Source organism: Monodelphis domestica, chromosome 1 (assembly GCF_027887165.1).
Source record: "Monodelphis domestica isolate mMonDom1 chromosome 1, mMonDom1.pri, whole genome shotgun sequence".
NCBI classification, from domain to species: Eukaryota; Metazoa; Chordata; class Mammalia; order Didelphimorphia; family Didelphidae; genus Monodelphis; species Monodelphis domestica.
Genome location: NC_077227.1, coordinates 193,322,434 through 193,338,533, shown reverse-complemented (window position 1 = coordinate 193,338,533; position 16,100 = coordinate 193,322,434). Strand labels below are relative to the sequence as shown.

General features: G+C 35.4%; 1 protein-coding gene across 2 annotated transcripts in view; it reads right to left on the bottom strand.

Annotated features, from left to right (window-relative positions):
- Positions 1–16,100, bottom strand: part of FMN1 (formin 1) — a 588,141-nt gene that overhangs the window by 379,656 nt on the left and 192,385 nt on the right. The window contains exons 1-2 of one of the 2 annotated variants that reach the window (XM_056810225.1): positions 5,012–5,148; positions 4,305–4,483 (exon numbers count right to left, since the gene is read on the bottom strand). In XM_056810225.1, coding sequence (XP_056666203.1) covers positions 4,305–4,483; positions 5,012–5,111 — 279 coding nt within the window. In that variant the 5' untranslated portion in view covers positions 5,112–5,148. Of the gene's footprint in view, positions 1–4,304; positions 4,484–5,011; positions 5,149–16,100 lie in introns of those variants that run through there. The other variant, XM_056810223.1, reaches the window with a different exon arrangement.

Sequence of the window (16,100 nt, the reverse complement as noted above, 5' to 3'; positions counted from 1 at the left end):
AGAATTAAAGCCTACTCACAAATATTAGAAAAGATAACTGAGAGACAACATAGTAAAGGGGATAAAATGCTGGCTCAAGATTCTGAAAGACCCGAATTCAAATCCTGCCTTAAATCTTTACTACCTATATGACCTTAATTTTTTATGCCTCAGTTTCCTCATCTGTAAAATGAAGGATTGAATTTAGTAACCTGTAAGGTCCCATCCAACTCTAAATCTATGATATTCTGAATTATATATTCATTAAAAAGGAATAAATGAGACAGAAAGTAGTATTTTAAGCAACTGATTAATATATATCTTGCAGTGTTTATATGATAGTCATTACATTCAGTAATCTCTATTCAAATTTCCTCCAGCTATTCAACCAATAGATGTCACTATTGCCCTCTAAGACTTCAGTCCATCATTCAGGTTGTGAAACCAGTTTGAAAAATAGGAAATGACTAATGTTTAGCAAAGACTATGTCAGCTCCTAAAAAGCTATTTCCAACCTGCAGGCTAATTTCAAACTCCAGCCTGGCTGAGAGAGATGTCTGTTGCTTCTCAAGGAGAGAAGATAATTATTAATTTGTGTTTCCCACAGGAGAATTCAAAGCCACACCCAGAGTGACTTTTGAAAAGTGTGAGACTCTCCTTGGCTAGAGTTGATCAAGAAAATCTTCAGGCCTGAGAACAACAGGGGCATAATCCAAGGGAATCTCAGGAATGGGTCCAAAGTCTGAAAGTATTTTGATAAAGCCTAAAAAGGATCTGGCAACAAGTACATATAAATGTTAATGGACATTGACCTTAGGCAGAACTATCAGCAACCATAATATGTTTATTTAACTATGGATAGATACAAATTCCCATCACTGGTAGGAGACTGGAGACTGATACCTTATTATAGAAGGGAAAAATCTATATGTACAAAAATAATTATAGTAGCCCCAAATTAGAAACCAAGGGAATGCCCACATATTGGAGACTAAACAAATTATGTATGTGAAGGTAATAAGTGATAAAATGGATTGGTTCACAGAAAATTAGAAATTTTTCAGTGAACTGATACAGAGTGAAATAAACCAAAGTAGGAGAATAATTTGTATAATAACAATAACATTATAGAGAAAAAACCTTTAAAATATTTTAGGGTTAGAATTCATTTATGTAATGAAATACTAAGCATCTAGAGGTTTCATTCAAAGATAAACAAACAACCCATCTTCTGCCAAAGAGGTAATGGACCTACAATATAGAATGAGATACATTTTTGGACATAATAAATGTGGGGAATTTGTTTTGCTGGACTGTGTATATTTTTAATGATTTTTGTTTGTTTTTTGGTGGGGTTCAGTTGTTTAAATTGGCGGCCCTTGGGAGAGAAAGATTTGCTTTTAAACATATTTTTTATTTTTTTAATTTATAATATTTTTCCATGATTGCATGATTCATGATTTCCCACCCCATCTCCTTCCCTCCCCACTCTTGGAGCTTATGAGCAATTCCACTAGGTTATTCATATTTGCAATAGAACAATCTTTTAACATCAAAACCCTAATCATATCCCTATCTAACTACGTGATTGATCATATGTTTTTCTTCTGCATTTCTGTTCCTATAGTTCTTTCTCTGGATGTGGATAGCATTCTTTCTCATAAGTTCCTCTGGACTGTCCTGGGTCATAGCAATGCTACTAATAGAAAAGTGTATTACATTCAATTGTGCCATAATTAAACATTTTTTAAAAAGAAATTGGTATCAGTAGATTATGCCAGAGCCAGTGGGAATATGTGTAGTGTGATTAGGTATTTCAGCCTATTCAAACAGTATCTCCCTAAAAATAACATTTTTTATCTGTAGCAAGAACTTATTAAATATGTGTTAGATATGATTTTACAAAATAAAATGATGAAAAAGGGAAACACTATCTTATAAAGGAATTCTCCTGAATTATATAGTTTTCCCATTGCAAAATTATTTCTGTTTGCATTCAATATTGGGTACTTCATTTTAGGAAGGATATTGACTAAGATGGAGAAAATGCAGATTGTATACAGAATGGTAAGGGATTTTGAGTTCATGTTATATGTAGATTAGTTGAATAAGCTAAGGATGTTTAGCATGAGGGGAAGAAGACTTGGGGAAGAGGGAGATAAGATAGTTATATTCAACTAGGTGAAGAGCCCTTATGTGGAAAAGGGATTTGACTTTTGACTTCCAAAGGGCAGAACTTGAAGCAATGGGTGAGATTTTCCAGGGGTCAAATATAGGCAGCTAAGTGGCAGAGGATGGAATGTTGGACCTGCAGTCAGAAAGACCTGATTTCAAATGTATTTACTAGCTATGTGTCCCTAAACAAATCTCTTCACCTCTGCCTACCTTACTTTAATCATCAGTAAAAAGGGGATAGTAATAGCATCTGCCTCATAGGGTTGTTGAGAGGAAACCTTGAGATAATATTTGTGAAGAACTTTGTAAAACTTAAAGCACTACATAGATGCTAGATAGTATTAACTCTTGCTTGCTTAACTATGCTTAACTATGCTTAACTCTTGCTATTGTATGCTTGATAAAAGGTGAAAAAAAATAACTTTTTAACAATCAGAGCTGTCCTAACGTGGAATAGGCTGCCTTGAGTGTTAATGGGTTCCTCTTCACTGGAGGTCTTCAAGCCATAAGGCTGATTTGGCCACTTGCCAGGTATGTTGTTGTAGGGAATTAATGTTCAAGTATAAGTTATACTAGAGAGTCTCTAAGTTCCATTCCAGCTCTGGGATTGTTAAGTATGAAAGAAGGGCAGGTTCTTGTAGCTATAAGAAGACCCTAGATACATGGATTTCACTTGAGTCTCCACACTATAACAATTTTTTGTGATGAGTTTTCTGCACTTCAGATTTCCTTAAAATGGTTTCTAAGGAGTATCTACCAATGTACCAACTTGGAACTATTATAGTCACTATCATTCAAGCCTAGTATATAATTCTTGTTGTTCAGTTATGTCCAACTCTTTGTGGGATTTCTTTGTAAAAGTACTGGAGTGGTTTGCCTAGATCATTCTACAGATGGGGAAACTGAGGCAAACAGGATTAAGAGACTTACTCAGGGTTACATAGCTCCTAAGTGTCTGAGACTGGATTTGAACTCAGGTCTTCTTGACTCCAGCCCTGGTACTTTATTAACTTTGCTGCCTAGCTGCCCAGAATGTAAGAGTCTAACCAATATTAAATAGTCTTATAGTTGCTGCCTAAGTGATTTTCCTCAAACCCAGGGTTTATCATGTTATCCTTTCCCCACTTAATAAACATTAGTGGTTCCCCATTCTCTACTGGATTAAATATAATAGCCTTTGTCCCTTTTTACCTTTCTGTTCTTCTCACACTTTATTTTGTCTCCTTATAGTTTACAATCCAGTCACCCTGACTTTGTTGCTATTCCTTGCACATCTACTGACTGACAGTTTATTGGCTGTCTCCAATATCTGGAAGACTCCCCCTCTTCATCTCTGCCTCCCAGATTTCCTGGATTCCTTCATGGATCAGGTCAAATCCTAATTTCTACAGGATGTCTGCCCTGCTCCCTCCTCTCACTGGTGCTTGCTCTCTGAGATTTCTTTCCATTTGCATCTTACATATCTTGTATATATTTATTTGTAAGTCTCCATTAGGTAAGGAGTGGATTCAAGAAGACCTGCCTGAATTTAAATCCTGCCTCAGAGTACTTACTATCTGTATGACTATGGGCAAATAATTTAACCTCTGTTTATCTCAATATCCTTATCAGTAAATTGGGGATAATAATATTAAATACCTCCCAGGATTGTTGTGGGGGTCAAATAAGATAATTATAAAGCTTTTAGCACAGTTTTTGACACATAGTAGGCACTGTAAAAATACTAGCTGCTCTTAAAAATATTTTTATGTGTGTTCTATAAGGCAGGAATTGTGTTTATGCCTTTATATCCCCAGCCCTTAGCACACTTCCTTAAACATACTAAGCATTTAATAAATGCTTGTTGACTGATCCACTGACTAATAGGAGAAGCAAGAGATCTAAGCTGTCTTCCTGAATCCACTTTTGACTCACTCTATGTTCTATGACAAATAATTTAGCCTCAGCTTACCTGGTTCTCATGTTTTAAGAAAGCACTGTCATCTTCAGAGTCACAATTTTTTGCATAATTAAATTTTTTAAATACATTATTTTTCTAATCTAAACAAGCTCTTGAATGATGTAATAGTCATGGTATAAATATATTAAATGAATCTGTATCAATTACATAAAACCATAGCACAAACCTAGATTTCTTTTGAAATACTTACATGAAGGTCCAAATGCAATTCACTTCTGTTGAGCTTCTCTTTCTCCTCATGGACCAGAAAGGGATAGGATGGTCCTGGTCTGTATCCCAGGACCCATACATCTCCATCCCTACTGGAATTGTCTTTATATGTTGACTGTTCAGTGAAGCCATCCTTGATGAAGCCCTCTAGGGAGATGCCTAAAGGATGTCAACACATACACAGAAGGTCATCAGTGATGTTGCCTGGAAAAATCTCAATCCAATTTACAGAAATCCCCACATAAACTTTCAATTCTCTTCCCTTTACCTTTATTTCAGAGCTATATTTTTAGAATCTGACTTTCTTAAACAGTTAGATCACAGTCACTATTTCTGGATCACATTCATAGACATGTCCAGATTCTAAGTCAGTAAAGGAAGGCTACTATTGTTCTCTCTACCTCTACTGAAAGCAAGGGTTTCCTTATATTTTTGTTGTTGTTGTTGTGGATCCCTTTAGCAATCCAATGAAGCATATGGGTTCCTTTTCAGAATAATATTTTTAAATGACTTGAGGAAATTCCAAATTTCAGCTATAGCTTAGTGAAAATAAATATGCATTTTTTCCTTTGTAAGTTCATGGACCCCCTAAAATCTATCCTTAGGTATCTTAAAGGTTAAAAATCCTTGGCATAAAGGAAACAACTATGAGACTAATATAGCACTGCCAAAAATTAGTCATGTAACCTTGAGTAAGTTCCTCAACTTCTTTAGGCCTCAGTTTCTTCATCTGCAAAATGCTGGGGTTGGACCAAATGATCTTGAAGGTACCTTTCAGATCTAGCATTGACCAAACTCAGTATGATAGTGATGTTTTAAGACTGGTAGGAAAGAGCAAAGAAATAGGGACCAACCTACCACTGTATTCAGACTCATTGTCAAGCATGTGACAGGTAAATATACCTATTAAACTGGCAATAGAGGTTGCTTTGGCAACACTACACATCTGGGGGCTATATATTTGCACAAGTTGCTTGGCAAACTGGTCACTGCTCTCCAAATGAAAATTCAATTCATGAGTAACATGAGCTTAAAATAAGCCAGCTGGGAAATGGACTGCCAGGCAGCATTTCATGCTGACCTTTCATACCAGATGGCATTTTTTTTTAAAAAAGGAGAAAAGTTAAAACACAAAAGAATCTATTATGCTTCATCACATAGGGGGCAGTGTTTCTGCTGCCACCATCTGTCAAATTATCCCACTGTATAGCAGGTGTTTCTTTTGCTTATCTGGTTAAAGGTTTTTAAAGTAGCAACTGAGATAGATTGTGCTCTCTGATGGTGTTTGTTTAATCTCTACTCAACAGACTTAGGGTGTCCAGAATGTTAAATGCAGACTGTCCTTTTACCTTAGAAGGACAGATAAAAATAATTCCCCTCTTCAATTGTCATTGTCTGTTAGATCCTTTGGTCTTCTTTCAAGGAAAAATGTCTTTAGGCTTTCAGACCTCTCATCCTCCCCATGTATACTCCTATTCTCATCACATGAAATAGGAATAATGATTTATAGAACTAAAGGATGGAATTCCCTTCAACTATGCTTCCTCTGTCCTTTATTACCTCTTTCTGAGATTCCTTTCTTCATAAGAAGTAGAACTAGGGGATGCCAAAATTGATTTAATTCACAATTTCTCCCCTTAAAACTTTCTTGCCCTCAGTACAACTTTCTCACTTCCAAATCTCATTCTGTTTCCCCTTTCCATTTGGATACTGGAGTTACTATTGGCATTAAATGTAGTTGTAGTGAATAAAAGATGGTACATAAATCAAATTATACACAATCACATTGTACAGACATCACAAGACATAGAAAAGCAAAATACCTTCAAGTTTTTTTAAAGCATGTATAATCAAAGGAGACTGTCTGATGGTATAGGTCCTTAATGGTATAATGGAACCATAAAGGGATTACAGAATTTCACAAACTTTAGTATAGATATCAATTAACAATTTTTTCTTATTTTCCTGCTTCCCATTTTAAGGGGGAAAATCATGCTTCTGTAATGACTGCAAACAGAGCAGGCCTGAAATTGTGCATGTGGTCTATTTGCCATCTAAGATGAGGATGGGAAGAAGCAAAACCTAGAGTAAAAAGTTATTTTTGGAGAATGCTTTGAGAATAAAGTAAGTTATTAAAATAACTTTTAAAAAAAGCAGACAGTACCCATATGAAGGTAACATGCATTAGGAAACCTTGACAGGTAAGCATTTTTGTTAAATATTGTCAGTATGACAAATGACCAAAAGCTGAATTAATGCAGACATCGAATTCAGTGCAAAAAGCTTTTATTCTAAGTGACCTGATGATACAGGTTAAAATACAGGATACACTCTTCTTTTGAATATATGAAGCACAAATCTAGCAAGTTAGTTTTCTCCTGTTAAGAATTTGTATATTTATGTGTAGGAAGTTGCCACATTACTTTCATTACCTGATTTATTTTGGTGAAAAAGTAATAAAATATATCTAAAATCAAGTAAATATATTCTATTAAAATTTCACTCAAATATCATTCAGAGTATTGTGTAGGACAGGTTCAGGAGAATAAAGTTTTCATTTGGCATGGTGGTTGGCTATTTTTTAAACCACCAAATTTATCATTTGCCTATTTCTTTCATGTGACTAAGATTAGTTCTATTAGCAGCTTCTCCTACTGTATTCCCCTTTATCACTTGTTTTAGTTTCCCAAAGACGTTATTGAAATACACATGTACACACAAGGGTTAATCCTACAACTGAGCCCTGTTAATGCGACATATCACAGTTACAGTAATAATGGTGTGACTTACCTTAGGACCACTCTGAAAGTCTGGGCCTTCCCAATGCATTCAAATGATGAACTGCATTTCCTGTTGCTAACCTAAAACATCAGACTGGCATTTCCACTGAAAATTATCAGAAACAGTGGTTGCACAGAGAGGAGTGGTCAAATTTGTGGTCAAGTTCTATTTAATGATGGGTACATATAACTGGAATTTCTAAAATATCATTCATCTCCCCCACTGCACAGTAAGTCCCAAATCCAAATAAATTCCATTTCTGTCATAAGGCAGAACCAATCCCAGTAAATTGAAAAACTGAAATTTCTCCTTCTGTATGTCAATTATAATGAAAACACTCAGAATGAAGTCCAGAGTTTTAAAAACCAAACAATCCAGGGGAGGGTTTTTATCCTATTTCCTAATTAACACGGAGATCTCCACATCTACTAAGCATCACAATTTATCTCATTTACCAAGCATGATGAAAAAATTCCCATTTCCAAGGATAAGTTGATTTCCATATACCACACAATCAGATTTGGACAGAACTTCACCTAAAACAGGAGTTCTTGACTTCTCTGCCAAGGACACTTTGGGCTGTCTGGTGAAGTCTATAGATCCCTTCTTACCATATGTTTTAACTATATAACAATGAAATATAGGACATTGCAAAGGAAACTAATTATGCTGAAACACAGTAATCAATTTTTTTCTTAAAAGAATTCATGAACCCAGGTCTAAGACCTTTCTCCTAATACAGAATACCAATGCCTGTCAGGTCTATTCCTTTCACTTTTACATCAACCAGAATACTCCTCTTGGCAGCAGTGATAAATTGGTAATACTTTTAAAATAAGGGGGAAAAACTCTTCAATTTGAATTCTTCTCATGAATTTCAAAGTACTACAGCTTCCAAGGCCATCCATCAGGCTCAAGTTAAAATAAATCCAACAAGGTGAAGTTTTCTCAAGTGTGAATATCACAACTGATATGTTAGACACAGACAGGTTGCTTTCCTTACATGATTTAAAACTTGTACTTACAAGCAAAGGAGACAGCAATCTAGACATGTACCTAATGGAAAGTGACAGTGTTAAGTACTCATGTAGACATTGTATATACATGTAAATATTCATATCTATAGCTAGAAAGACAGCACAGTAATGGATAGGTTTTCCATCTGTCAATTGCAAAGAATAACCACCACTTGCATTAACTTTCAGGTATTATATCACTTAAAGTCACTGAATTAGCTAGATGGACATATTTTGAGATACTGTCTTTCTCTATGTCCATCTTACCATCCTAAATCCAAACCACAAGAATTAAGAGAGGAAAATGATGGGTTTTGTAAGTGAAGGAGCAATATTCCCAAAAATATGAGCTTCGGGAAAGAAGGAGAGGAAGGAAGAAAGAAAGAAAAAGAAAGGAAGGAAGGAAGGAAGGAAGGAAGGAAGGAAGGAAGGAAGGAAGGAAGGAAGGAAGGAAGGAAGGAAGGAAGGAAGGAAGGAAGGAAGGAAGGAAAAGAAAATCTGGTCTCTGGTATCTCAATTTCTACATTATAGAGTTTTGCCTAAATTAATGCCATTCATAGCACTGAGTTACAGAAACTTAAAATTAGAAGTAAAAAAAAAAACAGTTTACTTAGATCTTTAATGCAGCATTTCCCTCTCTAACTCCTCTGGAGATCTTTGTCTACTAGATACCCTGAGGATTTTCATTGTCTGGAAATCTCAGTTCTCAGAAGACTTTTCCATTTATGGGCAATATTAATCCTTAGAAAGTGTTGCCTTTTGTTGGGCTAAAATTTACCTCTTTATTTTTACCTGGGCCTGTGGATCCTTTTTGAGTCATGTAGAGTAAGTCTAATCTATCTTCCACATCACAGATTTTCAAATATTTTAAGAGAAATACTATGTTTCCTCCTTCCCTTCTCCCTTCTCCCCCTTACACACAAAAGGAAACTGTTTACTCTCCAGGCTAAACATTTCTAGTTTATTCAATCACTCTACATGGGACATGGATTCTAATCCCTTAATTATCCGAATCACATTTAAAGAAAATTATGTGCATTTTATGGTATTTATAACTGGCCACAAGGTTCCAGATGGTCTAACTAGTGTAGTTTACAATGGGGCTATGAGTTCCACTGATATAGGTACTATACTGCAGATCAAGATGGCACTGATATTTTTAGCAACTATGTCACACTATTGGCTTCTATTGAGATTTTTTGGTCTTTTTCTAGAGAATTGCTGTCAAGTCATATTTCTTCCATTTGGAAAATGGGTAGTTTTTTTTTTAACATTTTAAACTTTAATCCATCCATATTAAATTAGTTTCTTTTAACCTATTTTTCTAGTCTCATTGGAGGCAATATTGCATAATGATAAGAAAATTGATCTTAAAGCTAGGAGAGGCTAGATTCAATTTCTGTCTTTGACACTACTGGCTGTGTGACCCTGGGTCACTCACTTAACCACTCAGTATTTTAGGTAACACTCTAAATTACACAGAAGGTGCTGACTTGTAGTGGCACCAGGAGTTTCCTAACCTGAGAGTTTCCTATGCTAATGAAATCACAGGTCCAGTCCTTATCCCTATTCCAATTTATTCCAGCATACTGGGAACATTAAATATTTTGTTTGTGTTGCATAAGTTGAATTTTAATTGTGTTGCATCTCTCCTAGGTTTCTGCCATATGCAAATTTAACAAATACTCCTGATGTCTTCTTAGGTTAAAAAAAAGTTCAGCAGTTCAGGACCAAGTACAATTCTGTGGCACTCCATTAGGGATCTCCAATGAGTTTATCAATACTTTAATCAACAATTTGGAGGGAACAGCCAGTTAATCAACTATATATCTGCCTTAACTAAATTTCAAACCACTATTTTCACTTTTATTTTCTACCAGAATATTGTCAGATGCCACACTGAAATTAATATACACCAATATCGACAATATGTTTATCATCTCATTATATTAATAACCCTGCCAAATTGAAATTATTAGTTTGTTATTTGTGAACAGGTTATTTTAGATCCAATGATTACCACCTCTTTATAATTATTCACAATTATAATATTCACAAAATTTCTATTTGATAATCTATCCTCAAATCTTCCTAATTTTCTGTATTAAGTTTACTGGTTAACAGTGTTCAGTGACCTTGTTTAATCTCTGTGAAAATCTCAAAATGTATCACCAGCTTTCTGATAGTTCACTCCTTCTCTATGACTTCTCAAAGATTGTCAACAGAGATTCTTGTTCACGTTTTCTCATTATTTTGGACTCAAAGGATACAATTCACTTGGACTTAGAAATATGGACTCATTAAAAATAAAACTTTTTACATGGCAATACAATTGACATTTTGTGATCCATGCTCTCTCCCTCATGCCCCTTTCCCTCCCTAAGAGGGCAGGTAATATATGTTATACATATGTTATCATACAATGAATATTTCTACATTTATCATGTTCTGAAAAAGTCTCACCTTCTTTAAGAAGCTTTTCTCAGTTCTATTCTTGGTGCCTTTCCTTTGCAACTATCCCAAATTCATCCTATGTATGTGTATACACAAACACACACTTTATATAGTCATTTGCATGCTGTCTCTTTCATTAGACTGTAAGCTTCCTGGAGAAAAGAAACTATTTCTTTTTACCTCTTTTTTTGTATCCCCAATCCTAACCCAATGCCTGGCACATAGTAAATACTTAATAAATGGCAATAATAAATGATTTTAGAAGGGAGAATAGGAACCAATAGGTGAAAAATTACAGGAAAGCAATTTGGGGCTTAATTGAGCAAGAATTCTTTTAACAATCAGTCATCAAGAAATGGAATTGACTGATTCACAAGATAGTGCACTATTTAAGTAAAGATTTGAATACTATTTTTTAGGGATACTTTAGAAGAAAAAAATTTATCTGTTGGCTAGAGGGTGGGCCAGATAAACCCTGAACTTTTTTCCAGCTTTAGAATGTGATGACTGGATTCTAAATCAATCATAAGTATTTATTAAATATTTATTAATTGCCAGGCACTGAGCCATCAACTGTCACTTATTCACCATACAGATGAGGAGAGGTCTAGGAACAAAAGCTAGAAGCCAGATTTTCAGTGCCAATCAAAACTTATAATTAAGATAAACTACCTCTTTTAAACTCATAGATAATTCTTTCATAAAGTATAAACAAACTCCAGATTCATTAACTTGTTAGTAGTTCTTCTTTGATACAGTCATTATGTCCTATGTTTATAGAGAGACAAGCTATGCACAAGTAAAATATTTTACAAAGCTATCAGGTTACAATTGATAATGAAACCGAGATAATAAATCATTATTTCAGAGTTAAATTCACTTTCATGTATTTTCTCACTCATTCCCACAATTTCCATGATACAGAGGTGTCCAATTAACTGCTGAGAGAACTGAGATCCATGGAGGTAAATGAGTTTTCCCCAGTGACCTTTTCTCAAATCTCCTCCTCCTTACATAGTTGCTGGGTTCCTTTAAAAATGAAATGCTAAGATTCCTTTTTAAATGCAAAAAATCACTGTCTAGTTTAAAGTCTCTTCTCCCTATTCTTATGTTATACAGGCTTAGGCTATTCCAAAGGCTTGGTACAGTTTTAAGCTTTCATGGTTTCCTACTTTGGTGCTTTTACTAATTTCTTTTTCCTTTTCATGGGTTTTGTTTATTTTTTGTTCCAAGTTAAAGTAACCAACAAATCATGCTTCCTATTCCTCTTTTTTCAAGTGCTCATTAAAACTGACTTCTTCTGGAAGCCCTAATTATATCCTGGGAGTAGTATATATTCTCCTTTTATGACATTTGTGAGGGTAACACTCCATATACTGATGAAGCTTATCAAATTTTAAACTGTGCCAGTGACCATTTTGTTGAAGGAAATTAAAGAGAAAAATCATCAAACTCATCAGAATTCATAGGAGTATGTCAGTGCAGCAGATCCAACCTCTACCCAAGTCCTAAAATAGGATTCACGTCATCAAAGGCAATAACTCTCAGGAAGTCAGCCAATCATCTCAGCAAACAACCATAGTGTTGGCTTTTTCACAGGCATCCTTGAACAATGCTTTTCAATACAGTAGATTTAAGTTATAAAATTAAAATACTAAGTGTAGTTCTTATAAATAATAGACAAATCTGGAAGAAACTTTAATCATAATAATGATAAACCACCAGCTTATACATAAGAAAACGAAGACCCATAGAGATTGTGACTTGCCCAAGGTCATATAGTAATAGAGCCAAAACTGCAACTGTTCCTGCTGAGTCCAGTGTTCTTTCCACTTTAAAACATTATCTTCCTCCTGAGCTGGACTTGCTGAAAGCCCAGGCTCTCACAAGATTGTTCCAAAGTAAAGGTGATACAGCCAGAGTGGGCCATTGTCAATAAGTTTCATGTCTCCCAGAGAATTTCCACTTACTAATACTTTATTTATGTCAGCCCCCTTCTACAGGAAATGTACAAATATCAGAGAAATGTGGTCATTGTCCTCAAAGAGGGCAGATGCCCAAAATTAGAGTGCAGATTGCAAATTAGGTAATTATCCTCACCCATAAAATGATGGGATTGGGCTAAATGATCTTTGAAGTCTCTTACAACTTAAACGTTCTAGAATTCTAAGTAGGAGCTAAGTCACACAGTCACATAGTAATAAAGAAGACTGATTAATACTAATACACTGTTGGCAGGGCTGAGAAATAATCCAACAATTCTGGAACTCAATTTGTAAATACACCTACTGTCAAAGAAAAAAATGATACTGATACTGTACTCTGAAATTCAGGCTGAATTTTTCCAGAAGAAATTTTTTTAATATAACATTAAGCAAATATTCAAGAATTTCTAGCTTAAAAAGAAATATGTCTAAACTACTATAGTCTCCCTTTCCCTCCAACATGATTCACTTCTCCAAGTCAATTTTAAATCTCAATATATGATATTACAGTTCTGAGTTATACTTAAAAATAGTTGAGCAATTGAGTCAAAATCCAAGTCCTCCTGTATCTCTCCCCTCCAGGAAACAATGGGATTTCTCCCAGAAATCTATATCCAGAATCTAAAATGATTTGGAGCTTAAAAAGACATCTGCCTTTCAATTGAAGTGGGTACTTCCCTTAGGTGACACCAAAGGGAGAGGAAGGCAATCATTTTATCTAAGTCGGAGTCAAGCTTGGTTATCACCCTAAATCTATTTCCCTAACAAATGCTGTTCTACTCATTTTTTTTCTAAAGAGTCAAGTCTGGAAAGAAATATAATTTCTTAATATTTTTAGATAATCTAAAAAAGAGAGATTTTTAAAAGCTTCCATAAAACAGTCCCAAAACTAAATATCCCCTTTGACTCAGTGATATAACTGGTAGGCATCTACACTAAAAAGGACAAAGAAAAGACTAATACATGAACTCAATATTCTGTTAGATGAAATCAATTTGGAAACCTACTCCTCCTTAGCACCCCATACCCCTGGGACCTTTGTCTCTCTTTGGTTGAAGAGGATGGGATATGGGCACTGATTATCCTCTTTGATTTAAGGATGGCTGCCAGGTAATTTTTTTAGCATTTCTGACCCCTGGACATTTTCTTCTTCAGCTACTTTCCTTGACTTAATCTCCAGAAAAATCATCATTCTACAAGATAAAGTTAACTCAGAAAGTCATGCCCTGACCACATGACTTTATCACAAATGCCTCTGTGTCCAGGTAACCTTCCTTTCCCCTAATTTCCAGTTCTTCATTTCTTTTTTATGTGTTGTTGACTCCATTACATTGTGAGCTTCTCTAGGATAGGAACTGCATTTTTCTTTGCATCACCTAGTGCCAAGCAGATGCTTAAATGTTCATTGACTGAACACATATCTCTACTATTGTAGCAAAAAATGGGAGAGTGCCCATCAAATAGGAAATTATTGAACAAACTGTGGGATATTAATGTGATGAAGTATTACTTCACTATAAAAAATGATGAAAGAGATTGTTGCAAAGCAAACTGAGAAGACTTTTTAAAGACCTAGATGGTGAATAAGAACCATAACAATTTATACAACTACAACAATATTTAGCCAAACAACTTTAAAAGATACAAGAATGATAATCAATATAATAACCACTTATGATTCCAGGAGGCCAATGATGATACATTTATCCCATATTGTAGCAGAAAGGTGTGGAATGAGGTATATATTTTCAGAAATGGTCAATATGTACATTTCTTTTGCTTGACTATACTTGTTACAAGATAAGGCTTTTATTTAGGGATGGAGTTATTGGGGAGGAATTAAAGGGTAATTAGAGTGAAGAAAATAAAATGGTGCCAATGAAATAGTTGTGGGTTTTTTTAAGAAAAAAGAATCAAGGTAAGTCCAAAAAAGTATATAGAAAAGCGGGGCATTTCTGTTAGTATCATATTAAATTTAATAGACACTTTTAAAAGGGTACATAATTCAAGTTCATGACTACATATTTAATACTCTTATGAAGTAGTTTATTTATATATTGAAATGTTTGCTGATGTTCACATTGTTTAACAAAGGGAGAGTAGAGGCAAAGTCAAAGTGGTGACATAGAGGCAGCAAACTTCTGGACCTCTGAAAGCCCCTCCTTTCTGATTACAAACCAAATGCTATTAGAGGACTGAAAAATCAAACCTAACAACATGATAGAGCAAAGGAACCCTCCTGCTGGACACAACTTAAAAGGTACACCCCTAAAGCCAAAATTCAAGAACACTCAAGTATAAGGGGAAGGAAGAATGAAGGTCCTGGGACCCCTCCCCCACCTAGAGCGCTAAGCCTCCTGTAGCAGCTGGAACCTCTGGGTGGACAAAGGTGCTGGTCTGGAGGGAGTACCCTGTGGGCAAAGCTGTGCCAGGCTCAGAGTGTCCAACACAGGCAATGGGAAAGCAGATAAAGGAGAAATGCAGAGCTCAGAGCAGGAGGCATAGTTGCAGAAGCGGAGATACTCCATATTGCCCACCCCCCTTCCCAAGATTTTGTCCTCAGGGCACATCCAGCAATCCAGCAAGACTTAATCCCATTAAAGTTTTCAGAGGGCAGGGAAGCTCAAGCTCCAACACCCCTCCCTCACAGATTGCACCAAGAGATTTACTGACAAAACCCTAAGGTTGAAGGTAGAAAGAAAAGCCCAAAACCACAAAAAAAAATGAGAGGAGCAAGAGCTCAGGCAACTGCAGGGAGTAAAGAAGGGGTAAATATGAGCAAACAACAGAAAAAGAAAAAAGATATTACAATCAACAGCTTCTATACAGGCAATGAACAAAGAGTAAATGGAACAGAGAAGGATGAGGGAACACCAAGCAAAAAAATCAGAAAACCCAGTGAATTTGATACAGGCTCTGGAAGAACTCAAAATACAATTCAAAACATAATTAAGAGAGGCTGAAGACAACTAGGAAAAGAACTTAAAAAAGCAAGATAAGTCATCTGGAAACAGAAAACAGTGCCTTGAAAGCCAAAATTAATCAGCTTGACAATGAGGCAAAGGAGATGAAAGATGGGGCAAAGAAAATGAAAGATGAGGCAGAGAAGATGAAAGATGACCTCTAAAGAAAATCAGATCAGAAGGAGGATGACCAAAAAGCCAATGGAGAAATCCAGTCTTTTAAATCCAGAATACAACAATTAGAAGCAAGTGATTTCACAAGGCAGCAGGGCATTTTAAAACAAAATCAAAAGAATGAAAAATTGAGGAAAATATGAAGCACCTTATTCACAAAAGAGAAGATTTAGAAAATTGTTCCAGGAGAGAAAATTTAAGAATCATTGGTCAACCAGAAGACCATGACAAAAGAAAAAGCCTGGACATCATACTACAGGAAATAATCCAAGAAAACTGCCACAATATTCTAGAACAAGAGGGAAAAGTGGAGACTGAAAGAATCTACAGATCACCTCCTGTACTTCATTCCCAACTGATAACACCTAGGAATATTATAGTCAAATTCAAGAACTATTAGATG